This window comes from Phacochoerus africanus, chromosome 15 (genome assembly GCF_016906955.1).
Source record: "Phacochoerus africanus isolate WHEZ1 chromosome 15, ROS_Pafr_v1, whole genome shotgun sequence".
Taxonomy (NCBI): Eukaryota; Metazoa; Chordata; class Mammalia; order Artiodactyla; family Suidae; genus Phacochoerus; species Phacochoerus africanus.
Genome location: NC_062558.1, coordinates 75,470,427 through 75,487,644, shown reverse-complemented (window position 1 = coordinate 75,487,644; position 17,218 = coordinate 75,470,427). Strand labels below are relative to the sequence as shown.

The 17,218-nt window shown below is 54.3% G+C and overlaps 1 protein-coding gene across 6 annotated transcripts in view; it reads right to left on the bottom strand.

The window, feature by feature from the left end:
• The window catches only part of CDH23 (cadherin related 23), a 438,655-nt gene that overhangs the window by 106,242 nt on the left and 315,195 nt on the right, over positions 1 to 17,218 (bottom strand). For all 6 annotated transcript variants that reach the window (XM_047759777.1, XM_047759776.1, XM_047759778.1 and 3 more), the window contains 6 exons: positions 14,223 to 14,335; positions 13,072 to 13,179; positions 6,975 to 7,164; positions 6,497 to 6,642; positions 3,471 to 3,690; positions 1,342 to 1,494 (listed from right to left, as the gene is read on the bottom strand). In XM_047759777.1, coding sequence (XP_047615733.1) covers positions 1,342 to 1,494; positions 3,471 to 3,690; positions 6,497 to 6,642; positions 6,975 to 7,164; positions 13,072 to 13,179; positions 14,223 to 14,335 — 930 coding nt within the window. The remainder of the gene's footprint in view (positions 1 to 1,341; positions 1,495 to 3,470; positions 3,691 to 6,496; positions 6,643 to 6,974; positions 7,165 to 13,071; positions 13,180 to 14,222; positions 14,336 to 17,218) is intronic.

Below are 17,218 nucleotides of genomic sequence, written 5' to 3'. Positions count from 1 at the left end.
GCCTTGAAGTCTTTGCAAGCCAGGCAGGCAGTGTGGTGTTCTGGGCAGCAGAGGGCGCCACTGCACTGGGTTTGGGCTAGCTTATCCTGCATAGTGCCTGGCAGAAGGTGCAGGATCAAAATCCAGTAAACCTCAGGCTGGGAGGGCTCTCAGGTCAGCAGGAACTGGACACTTTGGAGTGCCAGGAAGTCATCCTGGGGGCTACTGCCAGGTGCTCCCTTGTGGTCACATGGTTTGTGCCTGGGGAAAGCCCCAAGTTCCCCAAGCCTCCAGTATCTACTCCTCAGTGTTTGAAGCACCAGAGACACAACCTGGCTCCAAAGGGGCAGGGGAGGAACTAAGACACAAGTAGTACTGGGGCCCAACCATGACTGATTGGACCCCACATGGGAGTTTGGATAACAGCCTTTTCCAGAGCAGTCTTGAAGACCAGACTGAGAGGACCACCCCTTTAGGGAAGGGGAAGGATGGAAAGGTTCTAGAAAAGAGAGGGCAGAGGCCTGGGAGGTCACCTTGGCAGCAGCAGGCTGTGGATTCTTTGCTCAGAGGGAGCGGTATCAGGGAGGCTGGTATGTACCCAGGCACATGTGCATCTGAGCGTGTGTGCACTGTGGCTGCAGGCAGGCCATGGACAAAGGTAAGACTGAGTCAGTAAGAGGGCTGAGGGAGAGCTGCGGGGTGTGAAAGGGCTGCCCTGCTCCCCGCCATGCATCCCAGCACCTCTCAGGTGTGTCATGGACTGAAAACACTGGGAAACTGTTCTAATCCAGGAATGACTAATACATGGCATGTTTGCCACTGCGCACCAAGCCTATTGTCATGGCAGACATCACTAATCGATCATGGCTCCCTTTCTCCTGTTGAGCCAGGACATGGCCTCATGATATTTCTACATTGCTTTCTAGGTAGTAGCTACTTGACACTTTTGAGCTAAAACCACTTCACTCAGAGCGATCTAAACCATCTGCCTTTAAACGGATGGAAATTCTCAAGAGTGAAAGATCCCCAGGGAAGGACAAGGCCACATTCCTCTAGTCACTGCTCTGTCACTGCTGTGGGGTGGAGTGGAGGGCAGGGCTTCTCCCCAGGAGTCACTGGCTCCACCACCCTCTGGAATAAACCTTGGTAAGTCCCCATCAGCCCCAGCAGGTTCAGGAGGCCCCCAAAGAGCCAGACCAGAGAGACGCAGGTACAAAGCCCTTGGGAAAAGTCAAGAGCAAATCCTCAGGGAGGCCCCAGCAGGGGCAAAATGCCTGATGGCTGACACAGGCCCCTTTCCCTGTCGCCTGGCCTCCCCCAGGCTGGCTGCTCATCTGGGAGGGGGTGGAGGCAGGGCCGCACCTGTGATGAAGTAGCTGAGCTCAGCGTTGAGGCCCACGTCGTGGTCGGTGCAGTTCAGCCAGACCACCCGGAACTCCCGCGGCACGTCCTCGGACACAGAGACGTTGTACACGGCGGGGAAGAAGGTGGGTGTCTCGTCATTCACATCCAGCACTGCGGGGAGAGTCACCACTCAGTGCTGGGCCTGCCCTTTGCTCTAAACAGCCAGCTCCCAGGGCAGTGGCTCCCACTGCAGAGCAATAGGAATCACATTTCCCAAGAGTCAACACCTGCCAGTCATGACGTCATGAGCCGAGGGCTCCCATGGTGGCTGGGGACAGGACAGAGCTGACCAGAGCTCCACACCCTCCCACGGTCCCTGTTCCCCTGAGGGCTTGCTGCTGCTTTGCCATCCAAACCCCAGAGCCTGTATCCAGTATGGGCCTAATGACGACATGATGATGATGATGAATGACAGTCGTCACCATTTCTCAGCTCTTCCCATGTACCAAGCCCGTGCTACTGCTTCCTGTGCAAGACCACATGTGCCCCTCATATCAGCCTCACAAGGTGACCATCACAGGACACACTATATAATCAAGGAAGCCCAGAGCAATGGAATGACACGTCCAAAGTCACAAGAGTAGTGGGTAGGGGTCTTGCCCTGTTTTTTATTTTATTTTTTTTGGAAGTTTCCAGGCTAGGGTCACATTGGAGCTACAACTGCCAGCCTACACCACAACTGTAGCGACACCGGATCCAAGCTGCATCAGCAACCTACACCACAGCTCACGGCAATGCCAGGTATTTAACCCACTAAGTGAGGCCAGGGATCGAACCCACATCCTCATGGAGACTATGTCGGGTTCTTAACCCACTGTGCCACAGTGGGAACTCCTGCCCTCAGTTTGTGATGGGGTTCCAGGGAAATCTGGCTTTGTGATCCCCTCCACCTAAAAAAGTCTCATTTTCCTAGAAGACTTGTTTCTTCAGCCCAGCATGCCAGGCCCTGTTTCTTTGGGAGATGGGCTTAGGATGACCTTCAGAGTATAATGAGCCCCCCCCCTCCACCCCCACCATCTCCTCTAACACTGGGAGAAATGATGGGCTCATTTGATGACATGGCTCCTCTTGAGCCTTGGAGAAAAATCCTCTGGGGTCCTCTCTCGGAGGACTGGACATCCATCCTGTCAATCATTGGCACAGACATGGGTCTTCAAACTGCCACCAGGACCCCACAAGCCTTGGACCAGTAGGAGAGAGAAAGCTCAGCTCTCTCCAGTTTTCACCATCTCAGGTCGTGATTAAGGAGAGTGAATGTTTGTGCTGAGCCAACCATCACCCGCCCCCCATCCCATGGAGGCCAGCATGAGCCAGGTTAGGACCGTGCCTGTCCTAGAGAACAGGCCACATCCTGCCTGGTACACTCTGAACTTACTTCCCCGGGGTTATTCCTGGTCTTTTGGCAACAGCTCATGTCCATGCCCAGTTTTGTCCCAAGAATTCAAGATACAGCCAGAGGAGATGAGAAACACGAACAGTCTTGACCCAGAGCTTCCCCGATAGAGGGTGGAGGCAGTGGGAATTATCGAGAGGGCCCCGAGGGGATAAGGAATCTTAGGGAGTTTGGGAATCCCAGCTGCTCTCTTTCTGGGGAGATGCCCTTCCATTGCGATTCCAGGTGCTCCCCACACACGCTTCCCACTGATGGAACAGCTTCCCTTTACATCTCCCAGTAGAAACTCTGTCTTTTCAAAGATGACAAAGGGCACTGAACCTCCCTTGCCTGCTGGTGACCCAAGGTCCCCACCCCCTGCTCAAGCTCTCTCTGCTGCTGCCAGGATCAAAGAGAGGGGGACCAGGGCAGTGGATCCAGGCCACTGCCTGGGGCTCTGGGACCCTGAGGCAATGGCCAGGTGGGGAGAAGGCCCTGATAACATTTTTGAATTGGTGGAGACCAGAAAGGCTCTGCTGTATGGAATGGCCCCAGTTGGAGAGGGCGCCCGCTAGCAGCACAGCCTGGACCCACCTGGACTCGCCTGGACTCTGGACGGCAGTGGTGAGCATGGGCTCCCAGCCCGCCTGGCGCTGCTCTGGGCCCGCACCACGTGCTCAGTGCAGCAGGAGGCACCCCCGTGCCATGCCCTCACCTCGGATGGTGAGCGTGCTGGTGGAGCTCTTGGTGGGCGTGCCCGCGTCGCTGGCCACCACCCGCAGCTGGTACTCAGCGATGCGCTCGCGGTCCAGCTCGGCGGTGGTGAGCACCACGCCGCTGCTGCTGTTGATGAGGAAGTCCAGGCGGGGCATGCCCACCTGCATGCGGTAGGTCACCAGCCCATTCAGGCCCTCGTCCAGGTCGATGGCCACCACCTGAGGGAGAGGAGGACCGGTGTGAGGAGTGGGGACACCAGTACTGATATCTGTCCCCCAAGGAGTGCTCCCTGCTTCCCCTCTTTCCCACTGACCCACGCTCAGCTCCTCCAGAGCCTCAAGTCAGGCCACTGACCCCAACACAGCCTCCCAGATGCTCTTTAGGGGGGTGGCATGTCAGAGCTGAAAGGTGTCCAGATGTAACAAGCGGGGCTGGCGGCGGGCGGGGGGGGGGGGGTTCACAATAAGGGTCCAGGTGCACGGCCTCTCCCCCTTCAAAACCCTGTTCTCTTCATTAGGAAGCCCTCCCATATTCACCCCAGCTGCCTCAGGACCCTTGGCAATTTCCTTCACCGGCTCAGACCCCTTCAACTACGTGGAGCTCAACTACACAGACCGCTCCATCAAAAGGACTCCTTCTTCCCCCTTGCTTTGTTTCTATTTGTAAGAACAAAAATAAGATGTTATCAAGGATTTGTTTTTCAGTCACTTGAGGATTTAATCATCATTATTATTTGCTTTTTAGGGCCACACGGAAGCACATGGAGGTTCCCAGGCTAGGGGTCAATCAGAGCTACAGCTGCCGGCCTGTGTCACGGCCACAGCAATGTGGGATCCAAGCCACATCTGTGACCTACACCACAGCTCACAGCAATATGGGATCCCCAACCCACTGAGAAGCGAGGCCAGGGATCAAACCCGCATCCTCATGCATGCTAGTCGGATTCATTTCCACTGAGCCATGTTGGGAACTCCTGATCATTATTTTCAACAGCCTATTTGAAGCCTTGTGTAAGCAAACCTCCACCCAATCCCTACACTGTTCCCCTTTGCACCTCCAGTCCTGATAAGCGAGATCCTGACTCAGGACCCTGCTATGTTAAAAGTTTTACAGAAGAGGATTCAGGACATTGGAGAAAAAGGTGTAATAATAGTAAAAATAAGAGCTTTGGATCGAGCCAAGACTGTCGGGATTGAAAGACAATGGCAAAGTCACCTGTCTCATTTACATCCAACAGGCTGGTTAGGATGGTATCCAGTCACAGTTTGAATGCTTTTCCGGATAGAGGGCTCGCTACTTCCAATTTATCTACACACGGCTCTAATCCCTGGGGAACGTGTTTCTGCACATTCAGCAGAAATTATTGGTTGAGCTTGTAGCGGGGACCTGGCGAACTGCGCAGCTCAAGTCAGAGCCCTCTTTCTCTGAGGACAGTTTCCAAGTCAAGTGCTCCCAGCTTCTCCTACGGTCTTCTCACAACTCTGAGCCAGTTCCTCTGTGAACTCAGAAGCTGTGCTGATGGACATTTCCTTCCCTGCTGTCTGTGAGCCCCGAGAACCAGGTCTGGGGGCTTATTCACCCTCTCACCCCACTCCTATTTGGGGGCACGTCTCCTCAGGGACTGGCTCTATTCCCAGGATCACGGCTCCCCCTCCTGGGGGTTTGGGGAGAATGTTCTGTGGGAGAGAGACTGAACGCCTCGTGGAACCTTAAGCACAGAAACAGAGGCACAGTGGGCCCACAGGGCATGGCCAAGGTTACCCACTCTGGCACCTTTGACAAATAACCTGTCTTCTTGCAATGGGATCAGGCTAACTAGCCCTCTGCCACCAGATCCCACTGTATCTTGGGTATAAACTCTCACGATAGACATATCACAATCACATTAGCCAATGCGTATCTTGCAGTCTAAAGGCCAGGTTGCTTTACACATGTGTCTGACTGAATCCCCACAGCACAGCCAGCCACTGTTTTATTTTATTTTTTGTCTTTTGTCTTCGTAGGGCTGCACCCGAGGCATATGGAGGTTCCCAGGCTAGGGGTCGAATCGGAGCTATAGCTGCCGGCCTACACCACAGACACAGTAACACCAGATCTGAGCCGTGTCTGCGACCTATACCACAGCTCATGGCAATGACAGATCCTAAACTCACTCAGCGAGGCCATGGATCGAACCTGCAACCTCATGGTTCCTAGTCAGATTCGTTTCCACTGCGCCACCACGGGAACTCCCCCAGCCACTATTCTGATGGCCATTTCACAGGTGAGAGAATCGAGGCCCAGAACAGTTAAATAGTTTGCTCCAAGTCACCCAGCACACAGATGGTGGTGCTGGGGTCCATACCCGGGTTGGTCATACTCCAAAGTCCATCTCTTAATTCCACTGTTTCTAAACAGCCCATTAGGGCATCACCTCCCCTGAACCAGCACCTTCAGGGCCTCCCTGACCAGAAGGCTGATGAGGCAGGAGGCAGAGGGCCCAGGTTCAAGGTCAGGCTCTACTTCTTCTTGGCCACAGGGACTTGGGCAGTTTCTTTAAGTTTCTGAAAAGTGAGGGAGTCTCAGCCACTGTGTGGAGCTGCCTTAAGGCTTATAGGAGAGGGCGCTGCCCATGGAGGCAAGCTGCCTGGGCTACATTCTTCCGACCTTCTGTGGTTCTAGAACCACCTAAAGGCATGAAGTGCTGGGGATCTTGGGCCAGCCCTCTACAATCAGGTCCTGAGAAATGATCTGATTTGGTTTCCCAGAATTCCCCCTTTGCCTCCCTCCCTCTGCCTTTATCCATCTCCCGTGGTGCTTGCCCTTCAAGACTCAGCTCAAGCGCCTTTTCCTCCAGAAAGCCTTCCTTCTCTACCTCTCAGAGCACTGGATCTCCAAGCCTGGGCCGACTGTGTCCTGCCCCGCCCCTTCCAAGTGCCTGCCATGAAGCCGGGCACAGCAGCACCCACTGTCCCCTTGCTGGCTGGTTGTGATGAGGTGAGGGAGATGACAGAGAGCAGGAACAGCCAGAAAATGAAAACCCACCTGGAAGATGGAGACCCCCGCAGGGGTGCCTTCAACCACCTCGGCCACAAAAGGCAGGTTCTGAAAGGTGGGGTCGTTGTCATTGAGGTCCAAGAGGTTCACAAACACTGTGGCACTGCTGGTGGCTCTCAGAGGGGGCGTGCCACCTGAGGGGACCAGGGAGAGAGAAGGGGAAAGGGGAGGGAGAGGGGGTGGAGGAGAACAAGGGGCAGGAAGGGCCATTCAGTGGCCTTCCATCCCAGTGGTCCCTCCGGGAAGCAGCCTGAGCCTTGCACCCCCAGCCCCCTCCACCCCTGAGGGTGCTCTTGGCGGCGGCGGGGGAGGGGTCACAACTGGGAAATGGATGTCGTTTCACCCTTGGTCATCAAGACACAGCCCTCTTCTATAGGCTCCAGGATGCCCAGAGGGCAGGCCACTGGGGGAGATCCCTGAGTCCCTGAGTGTCGGGGGCCACAGTCCAGGCACGAGGGGCACGTACAGTCTGTGACAGAGACAACGATCTTGCGCATTAGCTCTGCCTCGTCGGGGTCGGGATTCTCCCGGTCCAGCATGACATGGGTGGTGCGGATCTTGCCGGTGCTGCTGTTGAGGCTGTAGAATTTGTTGGGCGGCTGGATGCTGTACACCAGCGTGCCGTTCTCCCCCAGGTCTGGGTCCAGGGCCACCACCTGCGTGGGAGGGAACCAACCCCTCCGCTGAGTCCAGTCCAGGAAGCCTGTCTCTGTGGCCTGGGCTGCCTGCCTGGGTTGTCTGAGCTCACACACCGGTCCCGGGTACCCCACTGCCTAGAGCAAGAGGCATCTTCACTCAGACTTGGGAAGTGGGCCTCCTGGGGAGTCTCAAGGGATTGGCAGGCAGGAGGTTCAGAGATGAACCAGCAAGCATGTCCGGGCTCCTTGGCTTCTCCACCCTCCAGGGTTTTTTGGGCTGCATCTGTGGCACATGGAAGTTCCTGGGCCGGGGATTGAACACGTGCCATGGCAGTGACCCAAGCCATTGCAGGGATGATGCACGATCCTTAACCTGCTGAGTCACAAGGGAACTCCTTGGTTTTGACCCTAGGTAAGTCCCTTTCCCCACTAATGCCTCAGCTTCTGATTTGTAAAAGCAATGCCTAGCACCCGCTGGTGTATCTGAGGCTCTCAACACCTCATAGACACCGGGTTTTCTCCAGGGACCATGTCAACATTCTTAGGAGAAGGACACCTATAGTGAAGCCCATTTCACAGATGAGGCACAGTGAGTTCTGCCCAAGTCTCCTAGCCAGGAAGTGGCTCTAGGTCCCTCCAGCAGGCCATACTGCCAGCATCCTTCCTTTCCAGACATGTGGGGTAACATGTTCAGGAACTCTGGGGAGAGCAGGGAGGTTCCTTTAGGCCCATGACCCTCAGAGTTGGGGCTGGGAAGGGCTGCGGAGTCCAAATCCTTGGCTGGTCTTCTGGAAGGATTGAAACCCCAGATTTGGGTAACTGGGTTCTTCATCATCCCACCCTCTCTTGCCTTTGGAGCTTTGGACTGTGAGGTAATGTGAAAGGAATTAGGTCTCTGAGACATCAAGGACGACGGGGCATGGGAAGGGAGTCATGGACAAGCCCCTGCTTTGAAAGGATTGTCCTAGTCAGTTGGGACAGACATGGGGCTGGGGGAGGGGGAGGAGGGAGAGGGCTGAGTTTCCCTAGAGGGGAGGCACGCCATCCCTGAGAAGGACAGGGATCCCAGACATTCTGGCCCCTTTAACTTTCCAGCTCCCTGCTACTTGTAAGGCCCACCCCAGGAAGGGCTGACCTAACCCAGGGCAACAACCCCACAGCCTGTTCTCCCCCAGGTCCCCATGCCCGCCAATCCCCTGCTCTGCAGGAAATGTCTCTAGCCATCTACCTCCCAGGAGGGGAAAGCAGAGCTCAGAGAGGCATGGGCCAGACTTAGTGTCACACAGCATTAGCCTTGGAGCCCACCCGGCTCTTGCCCTGGAGGTCTCCCAGTGTCCCAGGACAGCAGTGGTACCCACCTCTCAGGCCACCCTCACCCTGTGCTACAGGAGCCACTGCAGCACCAAAGGGGAACAGATCAATGGGAGTTGGTGTCCGCAGTCCCAGGGGCCACATCAGGACGGTGTCATTCTTAACTCCAGGACACTCAGCGATGACAGCCTGGCCTCGTCAGCTCCTTCATCTTACTTGATGTGGGGCCTTTTGTGCTTTGGCAGCAGAATCTGTCCCTCCTCTGGCTTAATCCCCAGCTGGAGGTGTCTCAGGGGCCACCAGACCAGAACAGACAGATGGGCTGTCCTGCCGAGGGCTCTCATCTGCCCTGGGACCCAATGTTGGCGCTGCACCCGAGCCGCTCCTGAACCCTCTGGCTCACTCACCCCAGTTGCTCAGGCGGCCTCCTCCCTTCCCAGCCTTGCTGTGCCAGTGGGTGACAGGGGGGTGGGGTGCAATCTTCCAGCCCCAAGGAGCCCTCACAGGGCTATGGGCTTGGTGCTCCACTTCCCCAGCCTCCGTAATGGGTGCCCAATCACCCCTATATGGGGACAGCAGGAGATAGTCCTCGTTGGCTCTCCTGGCATCCCTTCAGGCTGGATGGAGGAGAGCCACCAGCTCTATGTTTCTCCAACGCTTCTCTTGAGTTAGAGAAGGGAGAGGGTTTTTATCCCCATTTTTCTGGATGGGAAAACTGAGGTACAGAGCAGTTAACCCTGCCCCCCGTTCCAGGCCAGCAGCCTGTTGCTGAACATGCCAAGAGACCTCTCCTCACCCGAGTGCCCAAGGGGGCCTGGTCTAGCTGCTTCCAAGTGACCATGGCCGGGTACTGACCTCTGGCCCCGTGGTCTACTCCCTGGTCACAGGATGGGGTGGGAGCCCCCGGAGAGGAAGATGGGCTGGGACCCCTCTCGCCAGCTCCCCGCTGGGCGATTGTGAGGAATCTCACCACTCTCCCCTCATTTATTTCCCATTTCACGCTCGTCATTTTTCTCCTGGCCTGACGGGGAATAATTCTCTCCCTCTCCCCTCTCCTTTATTTTGCTGGAGGGCTTTGAAAGGCTCTAAATCAATGCCCATCAGCCAGGTCCTTGAAGGAGGCTGCAGGATCCGGGAGCGAGAGGTTGGCCAAAATTTCACTTGCAAACAGAGAACGGCCACTCCGCCAGCTCATACTTGCGTGGGTGAATGCCAGCAGTGCCCATGTGCACACAGACACACGCCCAGCCGGCTCCAGGGGCACCCGAATGTGACGCATGCTCCTCTGCACACCACTCTGAAATCCCTGGAACCACTCTGTGCCTCAGACTCCAGGGACCATAGTCCCGGGTCACACACCCTGGTCTCCCCCTGATAAAGAAGACTCCACCTGGCCTGGCAGACTGGGGGCCAGGTAGGGTGGGGAAGAAAGGCAAGTGAGTCCGTCAGCAGCTCTCATTCACAAGTACCAAACACTTTCAATGTGCCTGGCCCTCTGCTAGGCACTGGGACTCAACCATGGACAAGACAGATGTGATTCTAGCAGCAGAGGCCATTGACAGTGACAACTGCAATCATTTGCTGACCACTCACTGTATGCCAGTCTACTTTGTGTGTTTTGGCTCATTAAATATGACTACGACTCTTTTCAGGTAGAGACTTGGTCCCCATTTTCTACTTGAGAAGGTTGGAGCACAGAAAGGTTAAGTAAGTTGCTTGAGGTCACACAGCTAGTAAGTGGGATGGCTGGGATTAGAGCCTAGACATTTTGGTACCAGAGGCCGCCCTCTTAATCACCCAGCTATAGACTGCCTCCTAAGAAGTAAGCAACCTAACAGATCACCACAGATTGTGGAGCCAGCTTGAGTCCCACTGTCTAGAGTCTATAGAGGGAAGCCATACCTGCTTTAGGCAGGGGAGTCAGGGAGGGCTCTTTGCAGAGGTGGCATTTTAAACTGGTACAGAGGAGAAGAGCAGGGGTGGGGAGCAGAGGAAGCAGAGCACCCTGAAGGGTGGAAAGCGCTTGCATGGAGGCTCCAAGGTGGGAGAGAATTCAGCAGGTTCGGGAAACTGAAGGGCGGCCGGGGTGTGTGTTTTGAGGGTGTGAGAAGGGTGTGTGGTCGGTGTGAGAAGAGGGGGTGGGAGGTGAGTCAGGCAGTGGGCCACTTTCCATTCAAATATCACCTCCTCCTTGACGTCACCTCTGGGTTAGCTCTTCCCTCCCCCGAACTGACCTTACTTGCACCTCAGCCACAGCCCCTACCTCACCCAGGGCCATTGTGAGGCCTTAGAAGGTCCCAGGGACCCCCCACCCCCACCAGGTATTAAAATAAATCCACTTATATACACATACATACATTTCATGGCTATATAATATGAAAGAATTTTTATGCTGATTCCATTTGAAATTATTTTGCTATGACAAACTTGATTAATGTATAGGCTTCTTGATTTCTGGTGTCCTGGCAATCATCACACATAACTGGGAATTCTGGAGAATTCTGGAAAATTCTCCAGAATTCTGGAAAATCAAAGCCACAATTTGTCCTCAAGTACAATGAAATTCTTACACACACTGAATTTCATAACTTCTAATGTTGTCATATTTGGCAGATGTTTACCAGGACATGTTTTAATTCTGATTCTGCTCTTTTTGAACTTCTGAGTCATTAACTTCTTTCCCCCCAGGTCTCAAACATTACCATGAGTTCACTCAGAAGCTGGAGCACCCCAGCCCTGTGGCTTCCCCAAGCTGGCAGGGGGAACAGCCACGTCCACTCTGTCCTGAGGGATGGGTTCATGTGTCCAGCTCCCCAGAGTGAAGGTGGGGCAGATCCTGTGGGCCAGGCAGGTCCACCAAGGACTCTGGCTTTCACACAGTGTGAGATGGGAACCAGAGGTGAGTCTGAGCAGAAGAGTGACAGGACATTCCCTGAAGTCAGAGGAGAAAGTTGCTGCTTCTTATACCTGCCAATGATGGGGCCTAGTGCACAGCAGGTGCTCACTGAAGGTTTGTGGCGGTTTCCTGGCAAGTGAGGCTGTCCTAGTCTAGAGCCCTAGTGCCCACGAGGTGGCAGCAGAGAGCGCCCATCGGATCTGTGGCCCTAGAGAGCTCAGTAGAAATGGTCTTTGGGAATCTGGCTCTAAGTTGGAAGGAATCCCCCCCAACCCAGGGGCTTTGAGAAAATAAAGATTCCAGATCCCTCATCCCCTCTCTACTGGAATCCTGGAGAGGGATTTAAGCACCAGTTGAGAGCCATTTGGATCTTGAACATGCACAAAGGAAAACAGGACAGGTGCGATGGCCATTCCTTTCTCTCTGTTCTTCCTTCCAGGTTGACATCCTCTCCCATCTAGACCACGTGGACCTTGTCACTACAGACTGTGGTTGCTGAGGGGCGGGGAGGCTTGGCATCACCAGCCCAAGGTTGCTTGAATTCAGGGAGGGTGGGGCAGCCTCCCTAGAAAGCTGGATATGAAAGCTTCTCCCATCCCACTCGAGTTCTTCAGTTTCTCAGGATCTGGGCCACCTGTCAGAGCACCCCTGAGCCAGCAGAGGGCTAAAGGGCAGGTGGTTTAAAGTCAGACAGACCTGGGTTTGCATCCTAACACTATCTCCTATTATCTTACTAGCTCTGGGACCTCAGACAAACCCCACGAACACTGAATCTCCATTTCCTCCATTGTACAGAGGAAGCAAGGACTCCATCTGCCACGTGAGTCACTATGAGGAAGAGAGGATTCATGAGACGTGCCCAGCACAGACCCTGGCACGTCCCAGACGTTCAGTAAATGAGGTTGTCATGATCTGTCAGATTCATGTCCATCATAAGACTGGCTAGTGGCTGTGGGGTTGGACGTTTGGGGAGAAGCCTCCCCGAATGAGACCAAATGGGGTACAGATATAGGAGAAAAGAAGGCCTCATAAAAGGGCCAGAGCAGAGCAGATGGAGTGGGGTGCTTGACTGTGGTTTTCCTCAGCTCCCCCAGGATGCTGCTCTCCCTTCTGGATGCCCTGAGGCTTTAGTGTGTCTCCTGCTCCCCACCCAGTGTCACCTCCATGCACACAGCACACACAGGAACCCACATAGACTGGGAACATTCCAAGTCAGGAAAATCCCTGAGTCAACTCTGAAGCCCCTGCTGGGGCAGCCCTGGGCCAGGTGACAGAGGCCAATGGCTGCAGTGACAGAAGAGGCGAAGGAAGGCACTGAGGGCAGAGCTGAAGCTTGTGTGGTTCAAGGGAGGGATCTGAGCCTTGCCAGGGGAGGCCAGGGGCTCTCCTGAGGGGGTGGCCAGGATCCTGGAGTCTCAGGGCAAGGGCGGCTATAGCTGGACCAGCCCTAGCTCCTCTGGCACTGTTCTCAGGGCTGCCTGTGCTGCTTTTGACAAAGCCTGGAGCTCACTGTCCCCGAGGACTGTGTGAGGATTTTCCCCTACCTGTGACTACCTTTCACCATGCAAGAGACCTTCTGGAACTCTCCTCTAAGAGCTGGCTCAGGGGGAAACATTAAATCCATCAGCCCAGTGTTGGCAGGCCCATAAGGCTCACGTGGGAATGACAAACGCCCCTCAAAGGGCAGCCTGGCAGCTCCGCTTCCCGCCACCACTCACCGTGGTCACGTCGGAGTCCGGAGGGGTCATCTCCACCAGGTTGATGTAGTAGGGAGCGTCCTTCCAGGTGGGGTGGTTGTCATTGATGTCCAGGAGGGTGATGTTCACCTGCAAAGCCACAAGGGGCGCTGTGGGACACACCTAGCTGTGCTGGCCTTGGTGCATCTTGACATGAATTCCACCCGCTCCACAGACTTTGAGCGCAGGGCCTGGGCTTTCAAGGACTGATGGGAGCCAAGACCCTCAGGGTGGAGGAGGTTTGAGGTGGGGAATCTGATAGAATTCCTAGATCTTCCCCTGTCAGTTTCAGCTACAAGCCAAGCAATTTCTCTGCTCACCTGTCATGCAGGTAAATTGTTTATAGAGCCCTGAGTCCTATTAGCAGGTGCCTCCCATGACCACATAGGTGACTGGGGTTTTTCTGGCTAATGGCAGTAACCCCAGCCCCTCTGCCTGGGTAGGATGGGGCTGGGCTGTTTTAGGTCGGGTGAGGGCTGAGAGGGCAGGAGAGGGCTCCCAAGGGAAAGCAAGAAAGTGGAGGAGGAGGAGGGGAGTGGCTAGGGGGAACTGTTGGCTGCTCTTTTGGCTTCTTCTCCTCCAACTTTTTTCTGCAGCTAAGGGCTCAGTTAGGACCCTCAAATGGTCTTCTCTAGCTTCCTACTCCTGGAGGCACCAAGGCCCTGGGTTGGACTCTGATCTTAGTGGTCAGGGAAACCCGGGCATCATTGCTTGGTACTGCAAAGGTAAGGGTGGGGTGGTAACAGGCCCTCAGGAACCCTCAAGGGCCCTGCATCTTGCTCTGGGATGCTCTTCCTGGCAAGAATACCTGCTCCGTTCTTAGCAGGTGCCAAGGCAAGGAGGGGCCCATACCATCTGCCCAGCTGGGCTCTGAGGGCAGAGGAGAGAATGCTTATTCCTCCCAAGTGTCCCCATGTCCCAGGCAGGAGTGCCTTTCTTCCCACCACTGTGGAGGCCCCAGGGCTCACCTTGGTCACCAATGAACTGGTACCTGCCACCCTACCTCTGCTCTCACAAGGCTGCACACTGCTCAGGACACAAGAGGCCTAAGAGGTGTAAGCTGAAGATGAGCTGGGGGCAGCAGCCCGGCTGGCAAGTGGGGAGCTTGGGGTACGAGAGGGGCGGGCACTCACAGTGGCGATGCCGGTTTTCTGGTTGTGGCCCACGCCCCCATCCACTGCCCGGACGATGAGGATGTACTCAGACTTGGTCTCACGGTCAAGCAGGGAGGTGGTGGTAATTTCACCTGCAGGGGAGAGGGGTGGTGAGAGAGTTTGGGTGGGCCAGGGAGAGAATGAGGGAGGAGGAAACTGCAAAGGTGTAAAAGAGACACTTGAAAGATCAAGGGACCTGGCAGCAGGTGTGTGCATGGGGTGTGGGGGTGGGGAGCGGTTTTGGGAACAGAATCCCAGAGCTGGGCGATGTAACCCCATTGGAGGAATTATTTTTGGAGGAGGAGGTATTTTCAGATGTGGGAAAATTTAGGCTGACTATGGGGTTAGAGGCTGGAAAATAGCAGAAGGGCCATTTGGCCTCAAGCTCAGTCACAAAGGACTTCTCAGACTCTTAACATCATCTCTCTGGCTTTATCACTTGGAACTATTTGCCCTCCCCCCCTTTCTTAGGGCCGCTCCCATGGCATATGGAAGTTCCCAGGCTAGGGGTCCAATAGGAGCTACAGCTGCCGGCCACAGCCACACCAGATCTGAGCCATGTCTGCGACCTACACCACAGGTCATGGCAACACTAGATCCTTAACCCACTGAGCGAGGCCAGGGATTGAACCTGCAACCTCATGGTTTCTGGTCAGATTCATTTCCGTTGTGCTACGACGGGAACTCTGGAACTAGTTACTTAAGTCCCCCGTGCCTCAGTTTCCTCAGGTGGTTAAAAAGGAACAACAATATAGCCTACTCTTAGGGGCTGTTATAGGATTAATTCAGTTAGCATCATGGAAAACTTTTTTGTTTTTCGTCTTTTTATCTTTTCTATGGCCGTACCCGCGGCATATGGAGGTTCCAGGCTAGGGGTCTAATCGGAGCTGTAGCCACTGGCCTTCGCCACAGCCACAGCAATGCAGGATCTGAGCTGCCTCTGCGACCGACACCACAGCTCATGGCAACACCAGATCCTTAACCCACTGAGCAAGGCCAGGGACCAAACCTGCAACCTCATGGTTCCTAGTCAGATTCATTAACCACTGAGCCATGAGGGGAACTCCATGGAAAACTTTGAATGGCACCTGGCACTGCTTAGTCATATGGTCACAGAAATATAGCAACAGGACTGAAATACACCATGGGCCTCACACATGTTCCAACTGGTGACTCATTCTGGACAGCTCAACCTACAGTGCATTGAGATTTAATAGTTAGAAAAGAATTTCCTCAATTACCCTGTGTGTAACCTAATTACAGGGCCTTGCATTTTTTTTCAGTGTATAAATAAGCTATTTTTTTTTAAAAAGATAAGCATTTAAAATAGACCATTACCTCTATCAGCCTGTTTTTGGCTTTTCCTTGTATTTTGGTATGACTAAAATATGGACGTCACCTGGTAGCGGTGTGACAGTTAAGTGTTTGACAACTGGCTCCCCAACGGAAAAAAAATGGCATTTGCTGATTTCCCTGGTTATAAATATTGCCAGCGGGACCCATTTTAAGCTACCCACTCAATGGCATTGAACATGGACTTGGGCAAAGATATATACAGTGGACTCTAAAGAGCAGGTATGAGCCAGTACAGGCCAGCTCTGGGACATAATGGGGGCCAGGCCATCTACCATCTCACATGGGCCATGGGAAAGAGCCGATGCTTTGAGGACAGTGAAACTCAGCTCTGAGTTCTGATGCTGGCCCTTTCTAGATGCCTGGCTTTGGGCAAGTTAGTTTCTTTGAGCCACAGTTTTCTCATCTGGCCAAGAGAACCCAGTATGCCTTTGATTCAGAGCTGTGGTAAGGATTAAATAACTGCAGGTGAAGTTCCCCACATTTTCTCGGAAAATGCTCGTTGCCTTCCAGAGGGTCATGAGAGATCTCTGAGGGCAGGGACTATGTGTTATCCACGTTCTTAACCCATTGCCTGAGCTGTGTGACCTGGGGCAGGTTACTTAACTTCTCTGTGCTTGGTTCCCTCTATGGTAAAATAAGGGAGCTGGACCTGTGGTCCTCAGGACCCTGCCACTCTCACATGTCCTTTCTTGCCACACTGGCCTGGCCTCTGGCCTATGCAGGACCAAGAAGGGAGCTGGGGGTGGGGACCAGGGCAGGAGCTAAGGCCAGGAACAAAAGCCTGGCAAAGGTCTGCCCGCTGAGCCACGCTCCTCGCTGGGGTGGTGTCAATTAATTGGCCGGGCGAGGACAAAATTAATCTCTAAAAAGTTTTAAACATGAACTTGTCGGCATGATAGATGGCTCTTCCTGTCTGGGAAATTAGATCCAATTAAGGCCACCTTTGTGGAGCGGCCCTTGCTAATTTGACCAAGGCGCTCAGAGGAAAACGCTTACACCTTTGGAGCTGAAGGAGCCGTGTTAAGGTAGCACGAAAATGTCTGTGTCATTATTAAAGGCCCCGGGGTGCAGATGGAGTCCCCGGCTGGGTAGGTGCTGAAAGGTCAGCGTGCCCACCGCAGGGACAGGGGGCAGTGCACAGCTCTGCCTGGCTTTATAGGAGAAAGTTTTGGCTCCGGAGTCAGAAGTGCAGGCTCTGCATGTCCTCAGTCAAGTGACTTAACCTCTTCTAAGCCTCCGTGTCCTCATCTGGAAAATGGGGATAATATAAGGCTAGCACCTGCCTCACGGCGTGGTGATGACGCTGGTCAGAGCACTTAGAGCAGGGCTGAGCGCCTGGTTAACGTTCAGTCAGGTTATTACTCTGAGCTCCCTAGAAACATGGGCTTGCCGAGGGTGGATGCTCTTGAGGGCAGGGAGGGAGGCCCCTGTTTTGTAAGAGGTGGGACAGAAGACTCAAGATGGCCTTGGATGTGTTTAGTTTTTGTACAGGTCAGCACTAGCCACCTGTTCCCCAGGATTCCAGGAAGGAGGATGAGAGAGAGACTGAAGGCAGACTTGAAGCAGGAGACGTGGGTAGCAGGAGGACTTAGTGACCTGGAGGCAAGGATGGCCAGTGT